The following is a 15133-nucleotide window of genomic DNA, read 5'->3' on the forward strand; positions in this document are numbered from 1 at the left end:
GCATGTCTGGGCCCCTCATCTGATGACAGAGCTCCCACCTCACTCCCACTTCAGAGTATTCCCCCTGCAACACTGCTGAGGTAACTAAGGACATTCACGGTATGTCATTGCCAGGGCTGGTTGAGCAGGATATGACACAGGGCATGGGTGATGAGTGGTCTTAGGGGAGGTAAACTTTTCCAGGTTGTCACCAGGCCTTAGGAACGTACAGGGTCACCAAGATGATATTTTTGTGTTGCATAACCTCAAAGATTATCTGCCAAAGACTAAAACAGAATGTGGATACAAATGGATTGGTCTCACTTGGGATGGAAAGGCTGTGCCAGGACCCCATGCTTCCTTCTCTTTTGGGTGCCCAGGAACACCTGGGTGTTATCCCATTGCAAAAGGTTGTACAGTCATGCCAACTGAATTCTCTCTCCCTCTTTTTTTAAGTAAGTTTTTAAATTTATTTTTGAGAAAGAGAACATGAACACGAGTTGGGCAGGGGCAGAGAGGGAGGGAGAGAATCCCAAGTAGGCTCCCCACTGTCAGCACAGAGCCCAATTCAGGGCTCAATCTCATGAACTGTGAGATCATGACCTGAGCCAAAATCAAGAGTTGGGTGCTCAGCTGACTGAGCCATCCAGGGGCCCCTGAATTTTTTCTCTTTGGAGCTAATGTGATCCTAAATTCAGAGTAGTGATATTCCACATACTCACTTGCATCCTGGCCTCCATCAATGGACCAGGCCTACAGTCCATGTCAGGTTGGTGGAGTCAGGCCCCAGGTCCATCTCTATGTGTAAGAAATCTGTAATAGCAGTGTACACACTGCCCAGGAGTATCCTAGTAGCTTTGGGGTCATTCAGGCTATTTCTGTTATTGTTTATATGGAGAGTAGCAAGATTGTTGGCAAAATTAGGCTCATCCTGGGAGCTTGTCCATAAGTCCAACTGAAAAGAGAAGTTTCCTCCTTAGAATTCGAGGTGAACCAGCTGCTGAGTGGAGCTGTACATTCCAGAATGGCTTGTCCCCAAAGACTGTTTGGCCTGTTCATTAATGGGGCTGTGGCTTAAGAGATAATACCGATGGTAGTTTGATCCCATTATGAGTCAGATCAAGATGACATCACAGTTTGGAGATATTTTTTTAGACCATGATGTGCTTCTGAAGAATGGCTGCTGCCTGACCAGAGGCATTCTCAGCATGAACCAGCACTGGGTAACTCCCTTAGTTGTTTGGCTTGCTGGTCCTGGGTGGCTATATGAGGCAGTATAGACAAGATTGGAGCCATGTGGGCCCTGCTGCAGTGGCCATGTTCCTGCCTTCTACTAGGCTGTGGTAGCACCAGCCCATACATAATGTCAATAATGGCATTGAGCTTTGTCATTATTAACGTAATATATCTTAATATTAAGCTCAGCAGTACTTTTAGCTTCATATTATGATCATCCCATAGTACCAAAGCATGATTGAAAATTTTGTGAGCATTTACTAATGACTTAAATGTGTACTGTTAGCTCACATGCTGAGTAAATTGGAATTAGTTGAGCTACATATGACAGAAAACTTAATAAAGGTGGATCAAAGTACTACAAGTACTAGAAGTTTCTCTGTTGCTTAAACAAAATTGTAAGGTAAGCTTTCAAGAGCCACATGGTGGCCTTATGAGTATCAGGCTCTGCCATTAGCCTTGTGGCTTCCAAACCATGGTATGGTGATGATTTGAGCACTTCAGGTGTTGGGATGGGGAATGGGCAAACAAGGGCTTACCTTTTCTGTTGAAAGATACTTTCTAGAAGTAACATACATCATTATTACCTACATTCTGTTGGCCAGTAACCTACTGCAGGAGAGACTGGAAATCTAGTCTTTGTTATGCATGGCTGTGAGACCAGTGAAATATTGGTGTTAGAAAGAAGTACAGGTTTTGGGAACTACCAGTAGTTTCTGTCCCATATGCTTTAGGGGATGCAGGGAGGAAACATCTAAGGAGAGGACAGTTGACATTTGGTAGACAAAGATACACAGGAACTGCTGAATCTCTAAAGAGATACAAGTTGTCATTGTTTACATTTCAGAATAGTAGGGATTTTTTTTTTAAGTTTATTTTGAGAGAGAGCATGTGTGTGTGCAGGTGGGGGAGGGGAAGAGAAAGAAGGAGAGAGAAAGAGAATCCCAAGCAGGCTCCGCACTGTCAGCGCAGAGCCCAATGTGGGGCTCGAGCTCACGAACCGTGAGGTCATGACCTGAGCTGAAGTTGGATGCTTAACTGGCTGAGCCACCCAGGCGCTCCAAAATAGCAGGAATTTTTGAACTGCTCAATTTTACTTAATTTGCTACACACTCTCCCTGGTTATGTTACCAACACTTGGTTTCTCTCTCTGCCTTACCAATTTTATGATTTTTCTTGAGGACCAGACTACTAAGTAAGATGTTGCAAGTAGTCTCAAACAACTCCCGAAAAAGGAAGATTTTAGGAATGAGTCATATGTAGGAGAAGTAGGGAACAACAGACTATATTTCTTTGTTAAAATTCTAATGTAATGAGCTGATGAGAATTTTTAGAAAAACTTTTTATTACTTAATGGTAAATCCTCATATATTCTAGGCCTACTTGTGTAAATATGCCTTTAGAGTAGTAGACCTGCTCTCATAGGAGATGTACATGTAAATTCTGATTGATGGTACCACATTGCCTTCTAAAATGGTTTTACCATTTTATGTGTTCAGATTTTTATAGTTGAGACTTGTAGGGAAGAAAATGATGAAGACACAGCAGTCTTCTGAATTCTTAAACATTTTTTAAACAAAATTTCCACTAGAGGGAGATATTTAACCATCAGAAAATTGAAAAGTAACCTAAATAATAAAACTACTGTACTTAGTATTGTTATAATAAAATCATAGTAATAGAAGCTAAGAACCATAAGTGACCTTATAAGGTCACTATGATTATTAAGCTCAATGCCCTTATTTTATAGGGAAATACCTCAAGAGAGTTTGAATGATTACCCATGTTGGCACAGCTGTTATTGTCAGCAGTGATTGGAATATGCAGTTCCATTCTCCAGAGTTTCTGTCTGGTGTCATAAGAACATCAGAATTAACATGTGTCCATATTCATACTCCATAAAGCATAATAAATCAGATGGGTGTCAGTTTGTAGGAAAAATGGCTAAGTAGGTTTTTGTGACTACTTTTCCTGAAACCCGATGTAATGAACAAAATGATTCCATAGTAGGCAAATTAAAAATTTATTTTTCATGTTTATTTATTTTTGAGAGAGAGACAGAGCCAGAGCATGAGTGGGGGAGGGGCAGAGAAAGAGGGAGACACAGAATCCAAAGCAGGCTCAAAGCTTTGAGCTGTCAGCACAGAGTCCGATGCGGGCCCAAATTCACAAACTGCGAGATCATGACCCGAGTTGAAGTTGGACGCCCAACCAACTGAGCCACCCAGGTGCCCCTAAAGTAGACTGTTACGAATACAAGTTATATGAAAGTGTCATGGTAACTACAAACCAAAACTTACAGTAGATACACAGAAGATAATGGGAAAGGGATCTAAGTGTACCATTAAAGAAAGTCAATAAGCCACAAAAAAAGAGTAGCAGAAGAAGAACAGAGGAAATATGAAACAGCCAGAAAATAACAAATGACAATAAGCACATACAAAATTAATACTTTAAATGTAAAGTAACTAAATCCTCTAATCGAAACCATAGAGTGGCTGAATGGATTTAAAAAAAAAAAACCAAGACCCATCTATACATTGCCTACAAGAGACTCACTTCAAACATAAGGACAAACACACACTGAAAGTGGAGGGATGGATGGGAAAACATACTCCATGTAAATGGAAACCAAAAGAAAGCTGGGGTAGCTATACTTCGGTTAGACAAAATAGACTTAAAAATTTTTTTTTAAATATTTATTTTTGAGAGAGAAAGAATGTGAGGGGGGGAGGGACAGAGAGAGAGAGAGAGAGAGAGAGAGAGAGAGGAGACACAGAATCTGAGGTAGGTCTCAAACTCACAGACCATGAGATCATGACCTGAGCTGAAGTGCTTAACCAACTGAGCCACCCAGACACCCCTAGACAAAATAGACTTTTAAACAAAGACTATCATTAGAGACAAAGCAGAGCATTATGTAACAACAAAGGGGTTGGTTGATACAACGTGAGAATATAACATTTATAAATATCTGTGCACCCAAAAATAGGAGCACCTAAATATACAACAAATACTAAAAGACCTAATGGGAGAAATGGACAGCAGTACAGTAATGGTAGTAGACCTTAATACCCCACATCAATGGATAGGTCATCCAGGCAGAAAATCAATAAGGAAACATGGGCTTTAAATGACAGGTTAGACCAGATGCACTTAACATATATATACAGAGCATTCCATTCACAAACAAGAAAATACAGTCTTCTCAAGTGCACATGTACCATTCTCCAGGATAGATCATGTGTTTGGCCACAAGACAAGTCTTGACAGTTTAAGAAGATTAATATCAAGCATCTTTTCTGACGACAGTTGCAAGAAGAAAACTGGAAAATGCACAAACATGTGGAGATTAAATAACATGCTACTAAAATATTGACAGGTTAATGAAGAAATTAAATGAGAAATAATGAAATACCTCATGACAAAGGAAAATAAAAATATAACATACTGAAGTTCTGGGATGCAGCAAGAGCAGTTCTAAAAGGGAAGTTCATAGCTATAAATTTATACCTCAAGAAACAAGAAAAACTTCAAAAAACCTGTCTTAACACCTCAGTGAACTAGAAAACAAAAACAATAGAGCCCAAAGTCGGAAGGAAATAACAAAGCTCAGAGCAGAAATAAGTGAAATAGAATCTGAAAAGGCAGTAGAAAAGACCAGTGAAACCAAGAGCTGTTTTCTTTGAAAGATAAACAATTATAGGCAAACCTTTAGCTAGACTCACCAAGAAAAAAGAGAAGGAACTCAAAATCAGAAGTGAAAGAGACATTACAGTTGATATCACAAAACTAGGAAAGATAATAAGAATACAATTGTATGCTAACATATTGGACAACCTAAAAGACATGAATCAATTCCTAGAGACTTATACAGCCTTCCAAGACTGACCCAAGAAGAAATCTGAAGAGACTGGTTACTAGTAAGATTAAATCAGTAATTGAAAACCCTCCAGCAAACAAAAATCTAGGACCAAATAGCTTCACTAGAGAATTCTACCCAACATTCAAAGAAGACTTAATACCAATCCTTCTCTAATACAAAAATATAGAAGAAGAAAGAAGACCCATACATTCACTTTAGAGGCCTGTGTTACCCTGATACCAAAACCAGACGAGGACACCACAAGAAAAGAAAATTACATGCCAATATTGCCAATGAACATAGATGCAAAAACCCTCAACAAAATATTAACAAACTAAATTCAACAATACGGTAAGAGGATTATACACCTTGATCAAGTGGGATTAAATCCAGGAGTGCAGGAGTGGTTTAACATTTGCAGCAATTACTGTGATATATCACATTAACAAAATGAAGGATAAAAATCATATGATCATCTCAATAGATGCAGGAAAAGTATATGAGAAAATTCAGCATCCCCCTTTTTTTTTTTAATGTTTATTTTTTGACAGAGAGAGACAGAGCATGAGTGGGGGAGGGTCAGAGAGAGAGGGAGTCACAGATTTCGAAGCAGCTCCAGGCTCTGAGCTGTCAGCACAGAGCCTGACGCGGGGCTCAAAGTCACGACCTGTGAGATCATGACCTGAACTGAAGTCAGATGCCCAACCAACTAAGCCACCCAGGCGCCCCTCAACATCCCTTTTTTTATATTAATGCCCAAGAAATAGGTATAGAGGGAGCATACTTCAACCTAATAAAGGCAATTTATGACCATCCCACATTATACTCAATGGTGAAGAGGTGAAAGAATTTCCTCTAAGATGAGGAACAGGGTTTTTACCCTTGCCACTTTTATTTAGCGTAGTATTGGAAGTCCTACCCAGAGCAATTAGGGAAAAAGAAGAAATAAAAGGCATTCACATTGGAAAGGAAGAAGTAAAACTATCACTATTTGCAGATGACATGATATTCTATATAGAAAACCCTAAACAGGGGTGCCTGGCTGCCTCAGTCAGAGGAATGTGCAACTCTTGATCTCAGGGACATGAGTTCAAGACCCATGTGGAGATTATTGCAAGCAAGCAAGAGAGAATGAACTTAAAAATAAATCTAGATAACCCTAAAGAATCCACCAAGAAGTTATTAGAACTTATAAATGAATTCAGTAAAGCTGCAAGATACAAAATCAATATACAAAAATCTGTTCTTTTTCTGTACACTAATAATGCACTATAAGAGAAATTATTTAATTACCTCAAAAAGATTGAAATACCTACAGGAGGTCAAAAACCTGGTCATTGTAAACAATAAGACATTGACAAGAGAAATTGAAGGCACAAATACATGGATAGATATTCTGTGCTCATGGATTAGAAGAGTTAATATTTTTTAAATGTCCACAGTACTGAAAGGAATCTACAGATTCAACTACAACCCCTATCAAAAGTCCTATGGCAGGTTTCACAGAAATAGAAAATAGAATTCTAAAATGTGTATGGAACCGCCGAAGATCCCTAATAGACAGTTGACTCTTACGAAAGGAAGAAACCTGGAGGCATCATGATTCCTGACTTCAAGTTGTATTACAAAAGCTATAGTAATTAAAACAATATGGTATTGGCATATAAAGATTAATGGAACTGAATTAAGAACCTGGAACTAAACCCACACATATGTGGTAAATTAATTTATGATAGTCAAGAATATACAATGGGGAAAGGACTGTCTGTTCACTAAATGGTGTTCAGAAATGTGGAGAGCCACATGGAAAAGAATGAAACTGAACCTCTGTCTTACACCATACACAAAAAATTAACCCAAAATGGACTAAATGCTTGAATGTAAGACCAGAAACCATAAGTATCCTAGAAGAAAACATAGGCAGTAAACTCCTTGACATGTCCCAGTGTTGATTTTTTTTGATACCAAAAAGCAAAAACAACAAAAGCAAAAATCAAGAAGTGTGACTACATAAAACTAAAATATTTCCCTATAGCAAAGGAAACCATCAGCAGAATGAAAAGTTAACCCTTGGAATAGGAGAAGATATTTCCAAATCCTATATCTGATGGGGTTCATCTCCAGTATATATAAAGACCTGCTATAACTCAATTGCAAAATAACCAAACAATTTGGTTTAAAAATGGGCAGAGGATCTGAATGGACATTTTTTCAAAAAGACATACAGATTGCCAAACAGGTATATGAAAAAAATCAGAGAATAGAAATCAAAACCACAATGAAATATCACCTAACCCCTGTTAGGATGGCTATTATAAAAAAGACAAGAAATAAGTATTGGCCAGGATGTGGAGGAAGGGGAACTCTTGTGTATTATTGACTATTGGTAGAAATGTAAATTTGTACAGTCATTATAGAAAAGAGTATGGAATTCCTTCAAAAATTAAAAACAGAATTACCACATGATCCAGCATTTCCACTTCTGGGTATTTATCTGAAGGAAACAAAAACACTAAAAAAGACATCTGGGGTGCCTGGGTGGCTCAGTCTGTTAAACATACAACTCTTGATATAAATCTTGATATAAATAAATAAGGAGGGGCCTGTAAATCATAGGCTTTATAGTGAGGTAAGGTTTATTTGCCTTTCCTAATGGGTGAAAGGCCAAAATCCAACACACACCCACACATATTCAAGCAAAAGACAAGATGTGCCTCTGAGGTTTTTTAAAAAATTTAAAACTGGTCAAATGAGATAATAATTCACGTATCAAATAATTCATCCATTTAAAATATACAGTAAATTTTAGTATATTCAGAGTTGTACAACCATCACCACATCATTTTAGAACATTTTTATCACCTCAGAAGGAAACCCCTTTTTATCATCCCTCAGTCCCTCTTCTTCTGCCCAGACCTACACAACAGCTAATCTGTTTTCTATCTTTATGGGTTTGTGTATTTTGGACAGTTTGTTGAAATGGAATCATGTAATATGTGATCTTTTTGACTGGCTCCTTTCACTCAAGATAGTATTTTCAAGGTTTGTGCATATAGCAGGTATCATTACTTCATTTCCTTTTTTTGATTGAATATATTCCATTGTATGAATATATCAAGTTTAGTTACTCATTTATTAGGTGATGGGCATTTGGGCTATTTTCACCTTTTTACTACTGTTAATGTTACTGTAAACATTCGTGTGTAAGCTTATAAGTAGGCATATGTTTTCATTTTTCTTAGGTGTATGTCTAACAATAGAATTGTTGGGTCAAATGGAATGACCAGGTGATGACTAATGATGCTGGCCATTATTTCATGTGCTTTCTGCCCATTTGTATGTTTTTGAAGAAATATCTGTTGAGATCCTTTGTTCCTAACAATTCCCACTGTATCCTCAGGCAGCTAAAAAACTAAACAGAGATTATAAGCCGTCAATATCCATTTCTCCAGCAGCTCAAAATACAGAGACACATCAGATAGTGCCTAGATAAATGGGGAAGTGTCAAGAAGTAACCACTCACTGTTTTCTTAGGAAATATTAGAAATTGTTAGATCTACTCCTGTGAACACATAGTAGTCCCAGAATAGAGCACAAATATGGTGCCATGTTTTATTATCTTCATTTAGGACATACACAAACGTACTGTCATGAGGTGAATTAATAAGAAAATGGGGATAAGTTCACTTTGAAAGAATTAGTCCAGGAAATAAATACAAGAACACACTGTATAAAACCTGCTCTATCAAATGAAGCATTTATAGAAAATGGAGTAAGAGGAAAGAGAACTGAGAGAAAGAAAGAAAAAAGAAAGCAATTATAGTGCTGAGAACTATATTTGAAGTAACCAGGAGGTGAATATGGAGGGCACTCTCGAGGAAAATCACCTGTAAGAGCAAGTGAAAAGAACAATCTGGAAGACCACAAATGGTCAATATATGCTTTTTGCAAAAACAAGTGAAAGACAAATGATAGGCAACTATATAATAGAGCAAAATTTACTAGAGTAAAGGAGAAAACCTGAGTTTACAGATCAAAATATGTTTTTGTAATAGGTAGCCATAAGTCTTTGTCTTCATTTCTTACTGTTTTAGGATAGATTCTTGAAGTCATACTGCTGGTATAGAGAATACGTGTATTGAAAAAAATTTTTTTTGAACATTTATTCATTTTTGAGAGACCGTGTGTGAGTGGGGGAGGGGCAGAGAGAGAGGGAGACAAAGAATCTGAAGCAGGCTCCAGGTCCTGAGCTGTTAGCACAGAGCCCGATGCAGGGCTCGAACTCACAGACCATGAGATCGTGACCTGAGCTGAAGTTAGTCACCGAACTGACTGAGCCACCCAGGTGCCCCGAGAATATGTGTATTTTAAAGTATGTATTGTCAAAATGATTTCATAGGTAAAAGTGTTACCTCATTGGTTTAATTTACATTTGTCTTTTTACTAATGAGAGTGAATACTTTTTTCCATGTTAATTGTCTAATACATCTCAGTTTTTAATTCATGTCTTTCACATTTTTCTTTTCAGTTTTCATTTCTCCTTGTCATGTTTATGGTAAAAATTTTTTGTCAGGTTATTCTTTCACTTTTAGTTATAAAGTCATTTTTTAATATAAATATTTTGAGTTTCTGGCATGCCTGGGTGGCTTGGTTGAGCGTCTGAGTTCGCCTCTTTGAGTTTGGCTCAGGTCATGATCTCACAGTCATGTGATCGAGCCCCCTGTGGAGCCCACTTAGGATTCTCTCCTTCTCTCTCTCTCTGCCTCTCCCCCATCCATGTGCTCGCTTTCTCTCTCTCTCTCTCTCTCTCTCTCTCTCTCTCTCAGAAATAAAGTTTAAAAAATATCAAGTGTTTTGTGTGATTATATTTGCTTTTTTTTCCTGTTGTGGCTTTTTAAAATTACCTTTTCCTATTGCTTGGTGGTATTTCATTTGTATTTTTTAAAATAATTTTTGTCTCTTTATTTTATTTAAATGTTTACTGTGATCTGATGTATAAACTTTTTTTACATTTTAGAATAAGGAGAGTTTATCTTCTGTTATTACTGACCTCAACATAATAATGGAGCCCACCGAATATTCAGAATTAAGTGAATTTGTGTCTAGGTAAGATATTACAAATTTTTATTTTTTTAGGGGTTGTTTTCACTCTACAGTTTTAAGTTTACTCCCCCCCCCTTTTTTTTTTAACTATGTGCTAGGCTTTAAAATGTGAGGAAGAACAGATACAATCTTTGATACTCATGGAGGTTATAGCCTATTGGTGAACTCATAAGTTAATTATGGAAATAAATCTAAAATTGTGGTTGCGCTCCCTGCTACAGAGGAGAGTTACGTAATGCCTGTTGAAGCATACATCAGGAATTTGACTTTTAAGAAGAACATGGACTCATTTCCTGAAGATTGAGCTGACCTCTGAATAATGTGTAGGTGTAACCTAACAAAGAGGTCCTAGACAGAGTAGTTGTACATAGGCACTATGCAAAGAGGAAGCATGCCGTCTGTGAGCAACTGACAAGAGCAGGGTGTGAGCCGGAGAGTGTGTTCTGAGATGAGGCTGTCAAGTCCGTAAGGTCCACACTGCATGGAGTTTGGTACGAGGAGTTTGATCGTCGTCCGGAGACCGGCATAAAGCTACTAAAGCAGAGCCTGGAGAGTGTGTGACGTCCTAGAAAGAACTGTTGTGGATGCCACAGGGAGAAGGGATTGACGGCGGATAGTAGTAGGTACAGCTTGGTCAGTGATTAGCCTATGAAAATGCCGAAGACATTTGTAGGTTGGACTAGCATAATGGTAGCTGAGGTAGAGTGCTGGATGGGTTTGGATTTGGGGCATATTTAGGAAGCACAATTATTGGCCGAATGGGAGGGATCAGGAGTCCTTGATGGTGATTGCATTTGTTGAGATAGAGAAAGTTGAAAGAGAATCATGGTAGGTGAGGTTGTGACTTCAGGTTGGACATGTTGAGTATCTGTGAAGCACAGCAGTAAAAATAGGAAGTAGGCAGCTCAGCAGAGTTGGAGGCAGGAGATGGAGCCCCAGAGTTTTCTGCCAGTGGGTAGAAGTTAAAGCCTTGAACTTCAGGAGATTGGAGGAGGGACTAGAAGTGGACCTTGTGGTGGGGAGAGGGTCCTAGACAGAGATTGGACGGGGAACAACTGTGTGGGAGGGAGACCAGGAATATATTGTTGACCACTGACAACTGGGTGGCCGCTCTTCTCCGACATCATTGAAGATGTTCTTTAGTCTCTTCTGGATCACGTGGGTCCTGACAAGAAGTCTGCTGTAAGGGTTAATTTGGGGGCTGGGGCTGCCTTCAAACCTTTCTCTTAATTTTGTTTTTCCCCAGTTTGACAGTATTATTTCTAAGGTGTGTTAGTGTGAAAATTCCCATCCACATCTTTTCAAATCTTCTGTTTTCTGTGCTTCTCTTGCAGTGCTAACTGCGCATATATTAAGCCATTTGGTATATCACCTCAGGGATTGGGTGCTTCTATGTCTTTTACTCTTTGTTGTTTCTTTGCATTTTAGTTTGGGTAATTTCTGTTATCCTATCTTCAAGTTCACAGATTCTTTCCTCAGCTGAAGTCCCACCTACCAGTGAGCCCTTTGAAGGAATTCTTCACTTCTAATGTCATGTTTTTTTACCTCTGGCATTTTCAATTTGACCCTTAATTTTTCTGTCTACTGAAAGTCCCCATTTGTTAATGCATTTGTACAACTTTTTCCATTAGATCTTTTAATTTATTAATTATGGCTATTTTTCTCTTTAGTGTTTTACTTTGGAAGTTTTCATATATATGTAAAAATAATAGAATAATTAACCTGCAGCTACACATTAGGCATCAACAATTATTGATATTTTGCTAATCTTATTTCATCTGTTACACATATTTTTGAAGTTTTAATTTTGAAATAATTCACAGAAAATTGTAAAAAACAAAACAAAACCAGTGTCCAAGGAGATTCTACATACCCTTCATTCAGCCTCTGACAATGATAACATGTTACAGAGTATACTCTTCACATCCAGAAAATTGACATTAGTAAAATTCACAGAGCTTTTTCAGATTTTATCGGTTTTACAATCACTTGTTTGTTCTATGCAATTTTATCACCTCTGTAGCTTCATGAAACCACTACCTTCAACATTCAAGACTCTTTCATATATCTTTGTACTAGCTCTTTTTTCTCTCATTTTTTTTATTGTGATAAAATACATATACTATAAAACTTACCTTCTTAATCCTTTTTAAGGGTTCAGTTATAGTATTAAATACATACATGACGTATTTAACTTAGGTGCACCGCCATCTATCTTTTTTTTTTTTAATTTTTTTTTTTTTTTTGATGTTTACTTTTGAGAGGGAGAGAGAGACAGAGTGCAAGTGGGGGAGGGACAGAGAGAGGAAGACATAGAATCCAAAGCAGGCTCCAGGCTCCAAGCTGTCAGTACAGAGTCCACTCAGAGCCCAGCACGGGACTCGAACTCACAAACTGCGAGATTGTGACCTGAGCCGAAATCAAGAGTCGGAAGCTCAACCTACCTACCCCCAGGTGCCCCACCACCATCTATGTCATGACACTTTTCATGTTTTAAAACTGAAACTCTTTGTGCATTAAACAGTAGCTTCCCATCTTCCCCTCCATTTGTATTTCTGTCTCTGTGACTTTTTTTTTTAAATTTTTTTTTTATTGTTTTTTATTTATTTTTGAGACAGAGAGAGACACAGCATGAACGGGGGAGGGGCAGAGAGAGAGGGAGACACAGAATCGGAAGCAGGCTCCAGGCTCTGAGCCATCAGCCCAGAGCCCGACGCGGGGCTCGAACTCACGGACTGTGAGATCGTGACCTGAGCCGAAGTCGGACGCTTAACCGACTGAGCCACCCAGGCGCCTGTCTCTGTGACTTTTAATCATGGTTATTTTAATGTCCCTGTCTCATAGTGCCAACATCTGTATCATCTTGGAGCCTGATTCTGCTACTTCTGGGGTCTTTTTTCATAAATTTTTGTATGTCATCATTTTTTTTTTTTTTTAATGATACGTTGTGGAAAAACAGAGACTGAAGCAAATAGTATTTATGCTCAGAAATGGGTACGTTTATCATGCTACTAGTGTGGCGTCAATTCAAAGTGGTCAGCAGTTGAGCTGGTTTGGGATTTTTACTGTTTCCGTCATCAGTAGGCTTCAAATCACCGCCTCACCATAGGTTTCAGATTCTTCCATCTGTGAACTCAAATTCAAGGTCTGTTTTTCCTTATGCTTAGAATGTGGTTTTGGGAGCTGGAGGGTTCTTCTCTGTGTTCCAGATCCACTCAGCTTTTTGCCTTTCTAAGGGGAACTTTCTCCATGTGCTTGACGCTCCCCAGTAGTAGTTGTTGATGCTTATTACTTGGTGCCAGGCTTGTGGTGGGCACAACGGGAGTTCTCTGTTTTCAGGGTCCATCCTCAGTATTGGGCAGTCCTCTGTACCTGCACCTCAGGGGTTGGGCTCCCCAGTGTTCCTGCTCCTCCTCCCCAGTAGAGCCAAAGCCTACCTGGATCTGGGGTTGGTCTTGGCCAGGAGAGACTTCCATGTTCCTCTTGAAGGGTTATCAGATGAATGCTTGGTGTTAGTGTAGGATCCTGGGCCCAGTGGGTTTCCTGCCCCTCCCATGGAATGGGGTTTTTGCCCTCTTCCTGAAGCAGTGGATCTTTGTCTTGGTAACAGGAGTGTTTTCTGTCCATCTCCCAACGTTAGATGAGTTTGACTTGTGCTCCTCCCTTGGAAGCAAGAGATTTTTTCTTCCATTGCTTTGTTGCCCTTTTTTCAGCATTTCAGGGTTTTTGGTTTCCATCAAAGAAGAGTTCTGGCTTCACTTTGTTCCTGGCAGTGCCTGTGCCAGAGGCAGGGAGCTCTCTCTGACATGACCCTGGTTTTTCTGGTGGTGTCCCTTTGTGTCTGGGGTTCCAACCTGTTCCAAAATAACACTCTATCCCGTATTTGTTGTTAAGAATTTGTCAAAATTTGGGGCACCTGGTTGTCTCAGTTGGTTGAGACAACCAACTCAGTTGGTTGGTGGGTTGTCTCAGCCCACATGGGGCTCTATGCCAATGGCGTAGAGCCTGCTTCGGATTCTCTCTCTCTGCCCTTCCCCGGCATGCACATGCGCGCTCTCTCTCTCTCTCTCTCTCTCCCCCTCTCTTTTTCTATATCAAAAAAAAAAAAAAAAAAAAAAAAAAAAAAAAAAAAAAACCAGAAAAGAAAAAAAAAACAGGAAAAAACTTAACAACAAAAAAAGAACTTATGAAATTTTAGCTGATTTCTTGTTACCCACTTGAATAGGGACTGCTTTCCTCTCCTGAGTTGACCCAAGAGCGAACAGTTTGTGTCATATCTTTGCTTTGAGGAAGAAAAATTTATTGGTTGCCTTGTGGCTTTGGGTCTCTAATAGACTCAAGAAATGTTATGATTTTTTAGATCCAGATTTGTTTGATGATATGTGTGGATGGTCTTCTCTGCAGCTGTTTACATCCTTAGTAGAATCAGAGCTCTTTCCATTATTTTCTCTGATTCTCATTCCAGAGTTTGGGACATGCTCTCTGTTCACCTTCTGTATCTGTTTTACCCTTTCTCTATACTTTCTATTTCTTTGTATCTTTGTGCTTATTCCTGATTATTCCTCAGTTCTGTATTTCAGTTCAGCAATTATTTCTTCATTTTCTGACTAATCTGCTTTTAAACCCCCCTCTACTATATTTGCAATTTCATGGACAGTACTTGTCATTTGTGAAAGTTCTGTGTCTTTTTACATTTTCCTGTCTTTTTAAAAATAAAGACTTTAGGAGCACCTGGGTAGCTCAGTTGGTTATGGGTCTCACTCTTGGTTTTGGCTCAGATCATGATCTCATGGTTCTTGAGTTCAAGCCCTGCATTGGGCTTTGTGCTGACAGTGTGGAGTCTGCTTGGGATTCTCTCTGTCTGCCTCTCCCCTGCTCATGTTGGTGTGTGCACACATGCTTTCTTCATGTATATATAATATAAATATATATTTATTAAAATTATATATA

At 38.8% G+C, this 15133-nt stretch overlaps 1 protein-coding gene across 5 annotated transcripts in view; it reads left to right on the forward strand.

Annotated features, from left to right (window-relative positions):
• The window catches only part of CENPP (centromere protein P), a 228023-nt gene that overhangs the window by 21762 nt on the left and 191128 nt on the right, over positions 1–15133 (forward strand). For all 5 annotated transcript variants that reach the window (XM_019434294.2, XM_053907692.1, XM_053907693.1 and 2 more), the window contains one exon: positions 10098–10186. In XM_019434294.2, coding sequence (XP_019289839.1) covers positions 10098–10186 — 89 coding nt within the window. The remainder of the gene's footprint in view (positions 1–10097; positions 10187–15133) is intronic.

Source organism: Panthera pardus, unplaced genomic scaffold (genome assembly GCF_024362965.1).
Source record: "Panthera pardus isolate Hobbes unplaced genomic scaffold, ASM2436296v1 HiC_scaffold_20, whole genome shotgun sequence".
Lineage (NCBI taxonomy): Eukaryota > Metazoa > Chordata > Mammalia > Carnivora > Felidae > Panthera > Panthera pardus.